At 42.0% G+C, this 14214-nt stretch overlaps 2 protein-coding genes across 2 annotated transcripts; both read right to left on the bottom strand.

Moving 5' to 3' along the window:
- Positions 1 to 30: 30 nt before the first annotated feature.
- On the bottom strand, positions 31 to 4321 carry uevld (UEV and lactate/malate dehyrogenase domains). Its single transcript, XM_082539995.1, is given in 13 exon segments — positions 31 to 897; positions 1060 to 1183; positions 1315 to 1366; positions 1369 to 1401; positions 1670 to 1834; positions 1920 to 2090; positions 2337 to 2442; positions 2579 to 2673; positions 2760 to 2901; positions 2988 to 3151; positions 3280 to 3345; positions 3429 to 3513; positions 4113 to 4321. Coding segments are annotated over 13 exon segments (1410 nt in total). The 5' UTR covers positions 4155 to 4321; the 3' UTR covers positions 31 to 732.
- A 326-nt stretch (positions 4322 to 4647) lies between these two features.
- On the bottom strand, positions 4648 to 13866 carry spty2d1 (SPT2 chromatin protein domain containing 1). Its single transcript, XM_082539967.1, has 8 exons — positions 13849 to 13866; positions 13327 to 13389; positions 10733 to 10894; positions 10333 to 10447; positions 8486 to 10189; positions 5577 to 5736; positions 5408 to 5485; positions 4648 to 5269 (listed from the first exon to the last, which is right to left on the bottom strand). The coding sequence occupies exons 3-8, from the start codon at positions 10793 to 10795 to the stop codon at positions 5176 to 5178; spliced, it is 2214 nt and encodes a 737-aa protein (XP_082396093.1). The 5' UTR covers positions 10796 to 10894; positions 13327 to 13389; positions 13849 to 13866; the 3' UTR covers positions 4648 to 5175.
- Between the last annotated feature and the right edge of the window lie 348 nt (positions 13867 to 14214).

Here is a 14214-nt window from a genome sequence, read left to right as displayed (position 1 = left end):
TCTCTCTTTTCTGCAAAAACAATTCACAACTGCTTTCAGATATTTATTGCACACCCCACAGTATCATATAGTGTATATACCTCAATATCAAGGTGCTTAAATTAGTTTTTTTATTTATTCCTTTACACAAAGTACATTAAGGCACGAGATTTAAATTTAGACCTTTAGAAGTTCCTTAATATTAAATATGAAAGAACATTCCAACATAATCCACTGATTCAACGCCAGCATCCTACAGTACGTATAATATTCGTACTTCATATTTTATCTGCAGCCACCCTGATTTTTCTCCTGTTGGAATGGGTTAAACATACATTTTAGGTATAAGCGCACTCTTGTCTTCAACTTTGGTTGTTCTTGACAAAACAGTTAAAGGCTACGAGCGTCACAAGTTTTTATGTTTTTGCAGAAAGTTTCTGTACATTCATGTATCAAGTTGTGACAAATTGTCATTTTTACCCAGACAAAATGAACGGCTTGTCATAGATGTGGTTACTGGGAACACAAAATGCTGTCTGTACATTGACAGTATTGACTGATTTGCTATACACTGAGGAGAATGGATGAACAAATGCTGTGATTAGGTTTATATAAATTCAAAATAGAAGTAACGCCTGTAACCTAAAAACTTTAGTGCAAGGAGAAACCACATGCAACCTCAGCACAGACACAGTCCACCCGCTGAGGACGGGGTAGTAAGTAGCACAGCTACGCCCACACCGCTCGTATCGTTCATATCCTAAGTTGAGCCATGAGGTTGGAAAGGGAGGTAACGCTGTTCCTTAGTTTGGAGTCTTCTTCCTGTCCCAGTGACACTCCAGCTAGGCGTGTGGAACCGTTTACTCCCATAATGCACGGCAGACTGAGGAACACCTCTACAGCTATGCCACCCCAACCCTAAAGTAAACAGAAAAGGCTTTTTTTTTAGAACAAGATAATCAATGACCTTTCCTACAATGCCCTGAAAGCATCACACACTCACACTCTCTCACACACACACACACTCACTCACATTATTTGAATTAGTTGCTTCAATAACAAGCCACTTAGTGTTGCTACCTGAGCAAGTGTGGAGACAGAGTGCACCTTCCTCTTATCTGTCAGGACACTATTTGTAATGTCGGCGATAGAAAGGCCCACCGACCATGACCGCTGGCCTCGATTTTTCATGATCTCAAAGGCTCTGCAGGCACAAATTAAAATAAACAATTTTTTAAAAAGAAAAATATTTACTTAATTGATCAAAAATGCACTTATAATATTTTACAGTTATTATAACATTTTGTTCAAAGTTATAATAATTCATTCCAGTACCTGTCTAACAGTGGTTTGGTAGAGCTGGATCCTTGGGCAATCTCAGGTGATCACTGGAGTTCAACCCAGAGTTACTCATCACAGCAACTGTGAGACAAAAACAGAAACGTAATTGTTTGGGTGACTGGTGTTTTTTTCCAAGTCCTTAGAATAGAAAGAAAGTACAAGTTGAACCGGTAGTGCAGCATTACTGCTTATGGTTGAAATGGTTGGGGGAAAAACACGTGAGGTGAATAAATGGGTTAAGACATATCTGTAAATGGAAAAACCGTCAGTGTACAGGTCAGGAACTCACTGAAGGAAAAAAAAAAAAACAACAAATATTTAAATAGTCAGTCCTTTCTTTCTGGCTCACTTTTGTTATCTGAAAGTTCTCCTATGACCCAGGCTGGTTTGTGTGTGTTCAGGTTGATATCCATGACATGACTGAGTCGCTCCGAGTCCAGGTTACACCCTGCTCCAATCACATGTGTTGGAGGCAAGCCACTCTGCCTCCAGGCAACGTGGGTCATTATGTCCACTGGAGAGAGAGAGTGAGTGACCGTACGTTATTTATATAATGAGCCGAGCAGTCAGTAGAAGGCGTGTCTGCTGCTGTTACCGACCTGGTTGTGATGCAATTAGCATCACTGCGCTAGGGCTGAGACGTGCCAGACTGGGAATTATTCCTCTGTACAAGTCAACGTTGGTCTGTACCACGGTGACATACGACTGTTCACTGCTCCATGCGTTTGCAGTCACCACGACCACCCTGGAGCCTGCAGAGGCTGAGATATCTAGCACAGCAGAGACAATGGTAATTAATTCCTGCAGACCTGTCACAGCAAAACTTGTAAAAGAAAAACACAAAGCTTAGGCATTGTTAATTCAGCAAACATTGACTGTGGCATTCCCATTCTTGTTCAAATGTTTTCTTTTTCCTCTTTCCTGATGAGTCATCAAATATGCTCTCTACACAAGCACAGTGCCAGTCCTCTCCCTTCTAATCAAACTGACATCACTGGTGACTCAGTGTGACGTACCTCTGGATACTTCAACCTTTGGCAGACTGAAAATCTCCAGATCTGTACTGCCACCCTTGGTGGAACTCTCAGCGACATCAATGAAAACCAGTTTATCCACTTTACACTGGATGAAAAGCAAATAACAAGATAAACCACTTCTGAATAGTAAAATAGGAATTGCTAACATCTGAAGCTGGTGAAATAATAATTGTATGACATAACAGTTTATTAAAAAAAATACAATAAAATCAGGTGATTACCTTGGATAAAATGCTCATCACTGATGCCATTCCTAAATCTCCTCCCCCAATAACTGAGACTTTGTTGATTGGTTGATCGTGATGGCTGATTCCACCTGAAATTTAGTAAAGCCATCACTATGAACTACTTGTCTCATTAGTGATCATCAGTTATAATAAAACTATATATTAGGAGTTGCACCATCACTGATACGGAAATTGGAGACAAATGCCAGGAGCTCATGGGGATCTTTCTTGTCTGTTGTGGTCTTTGAGGACAATGGAGGGTCTTCCTGAAATTTGGTAACCATCTCATTCAGAAGACCCACCACAGATGACTTTGGCTGTTACAGAGGAAACGAAACAGCAACATTTCAGCACCTTGTCCGCTTTTAATTTTAAATTTCAACCAGACAGTACAAGATCTTACATGATCCCAGTTGTGAAGGCCAGGTAGGTGGATACGTCCATGGGCATCAACGTGCTTGCCCTCTCTGATGACCATGTTAGAAGTGGGTTTCAAGTGGCATATGGGAGGAGTGAATGGGAAGGAGTCCAACAGCCACAGCTGAATGGGGAAGTTGTAGGAGCGACCTTTGGACAGAGACACCTCAGTCAGTACAAAATTATGACCTCATGCTCAAATTAGTGATGCTATTAAATTATACAACTCTTTCTATCAAAATTGGGAGGCAAGTGAGAAGAGTTTGGGTCAGCCACACCTTCATATTGGACCGGGATGGTGCCAGTTAATTTCAGAAGGTCTTTTTGGGTGCTGTCACTAAATGCTGAAATATCAGTAAAGATAGTATAAGTTTAATGTTCTTGTGTGCGAAGGTCAGCAGTAAATGGGTTTAATGTAAGAACTTACTGTATGTGCCTGTGGATAGCGTCATCCCAGGATAGATTCGATTGATTTTCTCCAACTCCTCAACAGCAACATCACGAAATTTGTACTAATATCAGGGGGCAGAGAAGGAAGACTTAACTGTTTCGTATTTGGGTTATATATTACACACATGAGGTATATTGTACCACATCAGTTCTCTACAGATTTGGGTCATTACAGTAATCTTTTATTTACATTAATTAATTTATTTGTGGCTGTAAGAACATTTGTCATCGTACATTTATTCTGACAACAAAACACCCAACAATTACTTTTATATTGACATTTTCTTGAAGGGTCCAACAGGTCATTGCGTATTGCTGTATTCCACACCTACAATGGAAATGCTCATTGGCACAAACAACAATAAGTGAAGCACAATAATACTGCAGTCCACGCAAAGTTAGACACGAGTAGAAAGCAGCTCAGTTTAGCACTTTTTAATTGCCCTTCCTGTCTCATTACTATTTTAAATAAGTTACCATTCTGTTCTTTTTTCCCGTCTCATTGCCATCCAGGTTTCTCTCAGACTTCAGTAACAGAGCTGGTTCGGCTAGTTAGTGAAGGGAGACAGCAGCTAACCTAGCCTGCTATACTACCCGGCAATTACGTTTTGAGTTTTAACTTAAGAGGATCTTTCGAAGCAGCTCGTAATAAATCACTAACCTTCGAAAGAATCCGCTGGATTTTCTCTGACGTGAGGTCCATCTATTAAAGCACGACTCCCCGAAAGAAAATAAAAAATAATCCTCGTTTCTTTTGATTTCCACCAGACTGAGACTTTGCTTCCACTTGAACTCTAAAAAACAAACTTCCGCAAACTTTAAGGAGTAGTCTGGCGACACAGGGCGACGGATCCCGCCCACTTGTGACATCAACTACGGCAAAGTGGCAGGTACAAAAACATATGTAACGCCATTACCACACTGTATGAGCACAACCTTACATACTGACCATGCCAGTTTCTTTAAATAAAATAAACAAAAATACTCGACACAATTTAGGGAAGGAAATCGTTTTTGCTCTCTCTTCCACAGAAATACAAAGCAAAACATTGACTACCTGCTGCATTGCATTTGCAGTCCAAAAAAAGCTTTAGATTGTCATACTCTGAAAATGCAGACATAAAACTAAACAAAAGCCTTAATGCATTATTGTCAGTCAGATCCTTGCAAAGATAAAACAAAGTATCAAATGGTAATGTCGTCTACATTTTACTGAGTTTACAATAAAAGTCTGGAAAAATATGCAACAACTTCGCCTCAAAAATAGCATGTCATCATTTATATAACATTTCATGTTAGCGTTTTGTTTTGTTTGTTTGTTTTTTTAAAAAGAGGAAAAAGAAAGAAGAAAGAAAGAAATCAATCACACTTTTCCATTACTGTAGTTGTTGATGCCAATCTTTTTTGTTTGTTTTTTTAAACAGATGGGACTGTAGGTATCCCTGCACTCAGCAGGTAAAATAAATAAGAAAGGACAATGTGAGAACTTTAATCCTAGTGCCTGAATAATTTGTGCATATTGTCTTTTTTAAGCCTTTTTTTACTAAAATTCTTCCTCTCCAGTTTTCTTGAGATGCTGCTAGGTTTTATCTAATCTCAGGGAGAGAAGCAATGACAAAGCACCCAAAGTGGACAGTCACTGGGTTTTGTATATCCCTTTGTCGCATCTCTCAGCAAAATGAAGAAAATGATCTTATTTTATTCCTCTCAACGACAATGAGGCCTCAGTTCATTTTTTTCCTCTTGACGTTTTTTCTTTTCAGCTCTTCTTCCTCCCTTCTTTCCTCCTCCAGATCCTCCTGCACAGCCATTCTCAAGCTAAAGTGGCAAATCACAGAAATACAGAACAAAACATTATTTTGTATTTTTTTTTAAAGGAGTAGACCACTATGGACAAATGGCACACAGACAGAAAAAGAAACTGAGGTCCCCCCCCCCCAAAAAAAATCTTATTACCTCCTAGCTTCTTCTTTCTGCAAATCTTTCCAGCTGCTCTCCATGAATTTTAGTGCATAGTCACTCTCATCTCTGTATCTGCAGAGGTTGAAAACAAATATAGAATTTGATTTTCAGTTCAATTAAATGGATTTTTCCTTACATCAGACCATGTAGTGACACGCCTTACCTGCTTCGATCATAGCCAAAGATTTCCTTTATGTGCTTAGAAATTTCCTCCTGCACCTCACCTCCATCATCAATAAAATCATCCATTTCTGAGTCATACTCATCTTCCTCATCCTCATATTTCCTCTTGTATGCAGATGTGATAGGTGGCAGCATCGGTCCTGGATAATGAATATAGAAATTACTTTCAAAATGCGGCATATCAAATTTTTCCCTTGTCAATATAAACATAGTAGGGAGAAGACACTGAAATTATGTTTTGTCTGAGGTAGGTCGCAGCTCTGCGACACAATAATGAGGACAAAGGCTGTGAGTGTTGCTGACACTTCATTCAGTTGGGCAAACAAACCCTTTGCCCTGTAGCAGACTGTTGTGTTTTTTTTCAGGCTGTTAGCAAATGTTAGCAATTTTAAATATAATATAATATGATATAATAATTCTAGCCTATGCCGCTTAGGATTGCTGGAATTGATGCTTTTCCACACAGACCCCACCCTGCAATCCACACGGTCCAAACAATCCACAGTCAGTGTCCTGACACAGACACAATGTAACACCCCCCAGATGTCCCATGTTCATGCTCCAGTGGGTAAGAGCTGTTTTGCAGCAGTCAACACAATATTACGCTGATGGGTTTATTACTGTGTGCACAATGTATAATACAATTTCCTTTGTATTGTGTTGCTTGTGGGTTACGGGAAGTTGTTTTTTCTCTCTCTCTCATATATATATATATATATATATATATATATATATATATATATATATATATATATATATATATATATATATCTCAATATATCTCAATGCCCCACAGCTGGATACTGGAATGCCTAGAATTGTACAAGATCAATGGGACCCTAAGAGCCTTCATCAGGAACTCAATGGGGATGTGGCGTACAACACTAGAGGCCAACTCCAAGCCCATAGCACAAGTCACCATCAAGTGCGGGATCTACCAAGGAGATGCTCTGTCCCCACTGCTGTTCTGCATAGGCCTGAACCCCCTCAGTGAGATCATTAACAAGACTGGCTACGGATACCGACTACAGAACGGAGCAGTTGTCAGCCACCTCCTGTACATGGATGACATCAAGCTGTATGCCAAGAGTGAACGAGACATCGATTCACTGATCCACACTACCAGGCTATACAGCAATGACATTGGAATGTCGTTCGGACTGGAGAAGTGTAGTCGGATGGTAACAAAGAGAGGGAAGGTAGTCAGAACTGAGGGGATTGAACTACCAGAAGGCAACATTGCAGACATAGAGGACAGTTACAAGTACTTGGGGATCCCACAGGCGAATGGGAACCATGAAGAGGCCGCTAGAAAAGCTGCAACCACCAAGTACCTGCAGAGGGTCAGGCAAGTCCTGAGGAGTCAGCTGAATGGTAAGAACAAGATCCGGGCCATCAACACGTACGCCCTGCCCGTGATCAGGTACCCTGCTGGGGTAATAAGCTGGCCAAAGGAGGAGATAGAAGCCACTGACATAAAGACAAGAAAGCTCCTTACCATGCATGGAGGGTTTCACCCCAAATCCAGCACCCTGAGGCTGTACGCTAAGCGGAAGGAAGGGGGCCGGGGACTGGTGAGTGTCAGCACCACAGTCCAGGATGAGACAACGAACATCCAAGAATACATTAGGAAGATGGCCCCAACTGACCGAGTGCTCAGTGAATACCTCAGGCAGCAGAAACCCAAGAAAGAGGAGGGAGACGAGGAACCATCATGGAAGGACAGGCCCCTGCACGGTATGTACCACCGGCAGATAGAGGAGGTGGCTGATATCCAGAAATCCTACCAGTGGCTGGACAAAGCTGGACTGAAAGACAGCACAGAGGCACTAATCATGGCAGCACAAGAACAAGCTCTGAGCACAAGATCCATAGAGGCTGGGGTCTATCACACCAGGCAAGACCCCAGGTGCAGGCTGTGTAAAGATGCCCCAGAGACAATCCAGCACATAACAGCAGGGTGCAAGATGCTAGCAGGAAAGGCATACATGGAACGCCATAACCAAGTGGCCGGCATAGTGTACAGGAACATCTGTGCCGAGTATAACCTGGAAGTCCCGAGGTCAAAATGGGAGATGCCCCCAAGGGTGGTGGAGAATGACCGAGCTAAGATCCTGTGGGACTTCCAGATACAGACGGACAAAATGGTGGTGGCTAACCAACCGGACATAGTGGTGGTAGACAAACAGAAGAAGACGGCCGTAGTGATCGATGTAGCGGTTCCGAATGACAGCAATATCAGGAAGAAGGAACACGAGAAGCTGGAGAAATACCAAGGGCTCAGAGAAGAGCTCGAGAGGATGTGGAGGGTGAAGGTAACGGTGGTCCCCGTGGTAATCGGAGCACTAGGTGCGGTGACTCCCAAGCTAGGCGAGTGGCTCCAGCAGATCCCGGGAAAAACATCGGAGATCTCTGTCCAGAAGAGCGCAGTCCTGGGAACAGCTAAGATACTGCGCAGGACCCTCAAGCTCCCAGGCCTCTGGTAGAGGACCCGAGCTTGAAGGATAAACCGCCCGCAGGGGCGTGCTGGGTGTTTTTTTTTTTTTTTTTTTATATATATATATATATATATATATATACATATACATACATATATTACACTATAATATGAAATACTCACCATTTATATGACCTATACATTTGACCTACAAATACTTTTTGCTTGTTTTGTTACAGGTAACCATTGCAATAAGAGTTCAAATGTTGAATGTTATTTAAAATGTAGAGAGAAGTTCTTTGTATGGTGCTTAGTGTTTCTGGATTATGTTCGTCAGGCTATTTGTAACACTACTAAATATCCTCGTGACTAAAACACTAAACAGTGTCCGTAACTGAACCCATGATAAACTTAACTTAATTTCATATCATTATTTTCACTCTGATTGTTACCTGGTGGCCTGTTCATCATAGGTCTCTGTGGCATCCCCGGCCGAGGTGGCATCCCCGGCCGAGGTGGCATCCCCGGCCGAGGTGGCATGCCTTGCATCCCCGGCCGAGGTGGCATGCCTTGCATCCCCGGCCGAGGTGGCATGCCTTGCATCCCCGGCCGAGGTGGCATGCCTTGCATCCCCGGCCGAGGTGGCATGCCTTGCATCCCCGGCCGAGGTGGCATGCCTTGCATCCCCGGCCGAGGTGGCATGCCTGGCCTGGGTCCACCAACATTCTTGGATGAGATGGTCTCTGACACTACAGTGCACTTTGGTCTTCCAGGTCCTAATCCACTACTGCTAGTTGGTCTTCCTGGTACAAGTCCTCCACTGCCAGGCCGACCTGGTCCACTTCCTTGAGGTCGGGATACAATACTTCCAGGATGACCTTGAAGGCCACTACCACCAGGCCTGGCCTTTGGCACACTACCAGATGTTCCTCCAGTTTTTGACTGAGGCTGGCTCCCAGCCTTAGGGGGGCCACTCAAAGAAGGTCTCATCACTGAATTTCCACCTGATTTTGCTGCAGAATTCATTCCAGACCGTGGTGGTTCTCCCCTTCCGAACTTGGGGTCTCCATTTGTGGGTCCCTGCTTTGAGGAGCTACCCTGACTAGGCTTAATCTGTTGAGAACTCACCTGTTTGGACTTCTGGCCTGTGCCAGCTGTACAAGAGGGCCTGTTCCCAGGAATACCTGAAACTTTTCCTTGAAGTAATGACGAGCTTTCTCTTCTGAAGCTAAGGTCACTTAAGGTGCTGGATTTGTGGCTAGACGAGGGCTTTGGGGCCCCTTGTTTGGCTAAAACCTGAGATGACATGGCTTTTGAAGGTACTTTACTGTTTATGACACCTGATGAATTAGACAAGCTTGTCTTGGATTTTTCTTTATCACTGCAAGACAGCTTGGTTCTTTCTCTATCACTACCAGAGAGTTTGGAAAAAGAGAGGCCTGTATCATTAAATACTGTTGGTTGTGACTTCTTTATTGACCCACTGGGCACACTTTGTTTTTCTAAGCAGATCTTTTGTGGTCTGCTGTTCTTCTGTTCCCTCTCAAAAGTGTTTTTTTGACTTGAACTATAACCAGACTGAGACTTCCCATCTCTTCCTCTGTCTGCCTTTGAGTTTTTGTCTTTGTCTTGTTTCTTAGCCTTGCGCTCAATCTCCAGTTCCTTTATCTCATCTGCTGTGCGCAGCCTTTCCTCCTTTTTCACTACTTTGGGTTTTAGATCAACTGGTTCAAACTGTTTCTTTTCTGCCAATTTGAGCAAGTCAGCAAAGTTCATGGAAGGTGCAGGGGGCTTGGGCGGCCCATTGTTTTTTTTAGAAGAGGTTTTGCCACTACTACTGCTACTATTTCCCGCTATTCTCCCAGGCCTCAGTGGCTCGGGCTCGGACTCTGGCTCTGAATCTGTCTGTTCATACTCGTAGTTGTCCTCATCATCCTCTGGGTCAACTGTATTATTCCTAAAACTTCCCCCATTCAAGTCATCTTCCTGCATATCATGTTTTGATCTCCTCTTTTTGGGAACCTCTACCACTGGGACACCATTGTAGCCTCTGAAGTTATCCTTAGTTCGGGAGGCCATGGCACGCGCTTTACGGTCTGACTTTAACTCAACCCTCTTGGCTAATAGCTCCTCTTTCTGTTTCTTCATTTCCCATTCTAGGAAAAAACACACACACACACACACACACACACACACACACACACAAAATGAATGAAGAACAATCTGTATACAACAGTCCATAACTAATAAATCCCAATATTCTGCATTAGAAACTTAACAGTTATTAAATCATTAATACCTTTCTTTTTGTTTTCAGTGACTTGCTTCTTCAGAAGTGCCTGCACAGCAGCAGGATTTACACCCTTTGACTTTGGGTCCTTTTTCGGGGGTCCAGCTTGTAAACTGTATCTCTTCTGCTCAAAGAGAAGAACACATACAATACAAGTTGTAGTTTATGGGGAAAGTGTACACTCTTGTTTAACATTTACAGTCCTCCCCATAATGATATAGCAAAAATGGTAATCTAATGTCACAATAAAATGTAGCATGTTTGTACACGTCTATACAGTATGACGACAATGAAAGTTGGCTACATTAACAGACCCTCCCTGATCTGTTTTTTCACACACATACCCACAGATGTTAAGTTTTCTCAGTGGCCTGAGTAAAACGTCTGCCAGTGAGAGCCTTCTACTCACCTGTACACTGCTGAGGCCCTGGTTTTGTGAGGCGATGTTCAATATGTTATCAAAATCCATCATTTCGGTCGGCGATGTAGGCTGGCTGTTTGAAGACTCAAGTAGGAGTGCTGAATGACTGTTTAGCTTTCAGGCGTTTCCAAACTTTACTTAGCCAGACAGCTGTAACAAACGACTGTATCAGTAACAGTCTACTGTAGGACATTTGCAAACAGAGTAGTTAATCCTACTTTCTTCACAATAGCACGCGTTAGCAAAGTTAGCTAATCTAACGTTTGGCAACGTTAACGTCAGCTAACCAAAAAGCTCGAAAGGCGAACTTCCGCTCTGCGCTGATAACGCACCAAACTAAGGGAAACCCCATCCAAATTTGCGTATTCAGCACCTACAGATGGACAAAAACCTCCAAATAACAAAAAAATAAATAAATCGAGCACAACCGACGCCGGGTGTTAGTAGAGACTAGCAGCTGGGTAGAACGAAAATTAAAGGTCCGAAGAGCTACTAACGGAAGTAAGATGACTCACTTGTGCGTATATCCGGCTTTGTGGGAGTACGAGTCAGAAAACGTTTTAGTCCGAAGTGTATTCGTGTAATATTTTATATGTGAGCGAGTTTTTGATTCATTTTCACGAACAAAATAATAACCCAACAAATTAACTTCCAAATACAAATATTTATTTTTGTTGACGCGTGTCCGCTGAAGACAGGACGATGACTCTGAAAATGTCACATGGTCCTCCTAACCCATAGACTGCATCTTATATACACTATAAGATGCAGTCTTATAGAAACTCGTTGTTTGAGAAGCGGTGATCCATCTTGATCGTGGATAAAGGAACCGACTGTCTGTTCGTATAACGGGACTTCCAGAAGTTCCTCCATACACTTGCCGGATACATGTATGAGGAGCACTTCCGTTTTCGGCCCCATAGTTTCCTTACGCAATGTCCGTCCAGAACACGTTTTGACAGCTGCAGACCACATGGTGTCGCCACTACTGTGGAAATCTAGAACACTAGAAATTTGATGCGAGGTATCAACAGAGCTGTTTCCACGTGTCTTTTCTTTCCTCGTCAAATAAATAAATAACGTTTATGTCTGGGTCAAAAAAGAACACAGAGAATGCTACAACTTGTTTCCAGTGTTGGAAATATTTACAATAAAAATCATGTAATAAAAGAGGACAGGCTTACAAAAGATAATACAACAATCTTGGAGAGTGAGTGGATGCCTATGGAGAAGAAGTGTATTGGTACTGTTTTTCAAAAACAAGAGTGTGACGTACGTACAGAGGTGTCGTTACTACAGAGCAGGGGCGATTCAAGGATCAGAGCTTTGGGGGTGCTGAGCACCCAGAGAGCTGCCCATCCAGGCAAGGTAAACTTTACTCATCACGATGAGACTTCTTCCTTGTCTCTTTTAGTCCCTGCATCCCTAAATGTCTCCAGTTGTCCCAAATTCCCTCTGACTGTCTCCTTGGTGCATTTAAACCCCTGTTCCTCCCTGTCCTCATCGTCTGTTGTCTTCATCTCCATTATCAGTCATCATAATTTTACCCTCTCTGTGCAAGTCTGCAAATTTCGTTATTAAATCATAAGATTCTTAAATTCATCAAGTCTCTCTGTGCCTGGGTCCTCGTCACAAAACATGACATCACTGTTTTGTACATTTTAACACAATTTAATCCCCACATTTGTGAAAGAAAAGCAAAACACTTTTTTGACAAGTCTGTAACAAAACCATCAAATCTGATAAAGGTTATTTAAATGCTGCTAAAGAAGAATGGATTGGAATTTAAAAAAAAACTGATGATGAAAATGATGCTCATAGTGAGTAAAAAGTAAACTGAGTGCATTTTTTGGACAGAGATTCACTTTTAAAGTGTATGTATAATATAATATAGATACATAAAAAATACACTCCAAAAATAAAAGAGTCCTTGAAATGTACAAAATATTATTAAAAAATTAGGAAAATTGAGACACCTTGGCCTATGGTATAATGTATGAAAAGATCTTTACTGCAGATACTACTATGGCTCTGCAGATTTTTTCTTTTCTTTTAACCTATGTCGCCTCACCTTGAGGTTGGCAAATCTGTCTATCACATTTTGGTGGTCAAGTCTCTCAAGCATCTCTTTCTCAACTGACATCACAGCCAGGTGCTGGAGTCTGCTTTGACCCATGGTCCTTCTCAGCCAGGTATGGAGCTGACTCAAGACACTAAAAGACCTCTCACAACCACAGCTGCTAACTGGGTTTGTTAGGGCAACCTGAATAACAGTTTTCAGTGTGGGGAAGATCTGATTATCCAGAAGATTGTACAATGTTAACATATCTGGAATGGCACCAGCCTCACTCTTGAGCTTCAAAAAGTCTTTGGCAACCGTGACTTCCTCTGACTGAAGCTCAATATGGTAATGCAGTGCCAGGGCTGACAACCCAGTTTGTTTTGCAGATTCTGTATAGCAGCTTTAATCTAGAGAGAACACAACTTCCAGATTGTATGAGTAAAATTAATTGGGTTTTTTTTTCTTTGCCAGTTTAACAGTTTTTGTTTTGCCTGTTAGTACTCCCTGTCTGTTTTCTTACCTGGTTCTTCCTGACCTTGTACTTTCTCCTCATGCTCCCCTCTTTCCTCTCTCCCTCTTTGGACTGACAATCATACACAAATAGATTGTATTCAATTAGATAAAAAAAATACTATTAAGATCACTAATAAAAAAGTCCTCTCTCAGTGTACTTTCAACCAAAAGGCAAATAACCAAACCACATGTACATCTAATAAAGGATATAAATATTGAAACACTGATCCAACATTACCCAAGGTACTAACTAGTCAGTTAGCTAGTTAGGTTTTCAGTTAGGGTTCAATATCGGTACATACACATATGACAAAAAAAACAGTTTCTCTCATTACATTTCAAACAGTTGTAGCAACAGTGGTAACAACGGCAGGCTACAGACAATGTTAAGTTTTAGATTTTAAATAGGCTATATACATTTCAATGAGATCAACAGGACAGTCAAATATCGCTGATGTTACTACAGAGGAGGACGGTTTGTAGGGTAGCAAACATCATTGGAAAACAAGTTTTCAACACTGCAGGTTACCTGGGTGTAATGTTTTTCAGCTAAAAAGAAACATGGCCTTCCACCTCCCCTCCGCTGCAGCCACTATCGCTCTGGCACAGCAACGGCGCTAGAGCCAGAGCAGGGGAGAGCCGAGCTGGAACAAACCATTTTGGGAGGGGGGAGGGGTTATCTATACTTTTGTTGTTAAAATGTTCCATCTCAATTAAGTACTGTATGCTTTTTATATTTTTAGTAGTGTGTCCCACAAACAGCAAATATCTTTTAAAAAAGTAAGAAATCTTTGGGGGTGCTTTGATTCATTTTGGGGGTGCTGAAGCACCCCCCAAAATGGGCTAAAATCGCCCCTGCTACAGAGGCATAAAGCTGATGAGCCACGACAGCTAG

Source organism: Aulonocara stuartgranti, assembly GCF_965226115.1.
Source record: "Aulonocara stuartgranti genome assembly, chromosome: 7".
Lineage (NCBI taxonomy): Eukaryota > Metazoa > Chordata > Actinopteri > Cichliformes > Cichlidae > Aulonocara > Aulonocara stuartgranti.
Note: the sequence above shows the minus strand (reverse complement) of the source record. Positions and strands in the feature narration are given on the sequence as shown.

Coding starts and splice junctions, on each gene's coding strand:
- spty2d1 (XM_082539967.1), bottom strand. CDS start 10,795: ATGATGGATTTTGATAACATATTGAACATCGCCTCACAAAACCAGGGC. Junction 10,448..10,732: donor AGGGCCTCAGCAGTGTACAG/GTGAGTAGAAGG, acceptor CTCTTTGAGCAG/AAGAGATACAGTTTACAAGC. Junction 5,270..5,407: donor CAGAAAGAAGAAGCTAGGAG/GTAATAAGATTT, acceptor TTGCCACTTTAG/CTTGAGAATGGCTGTGCAGG.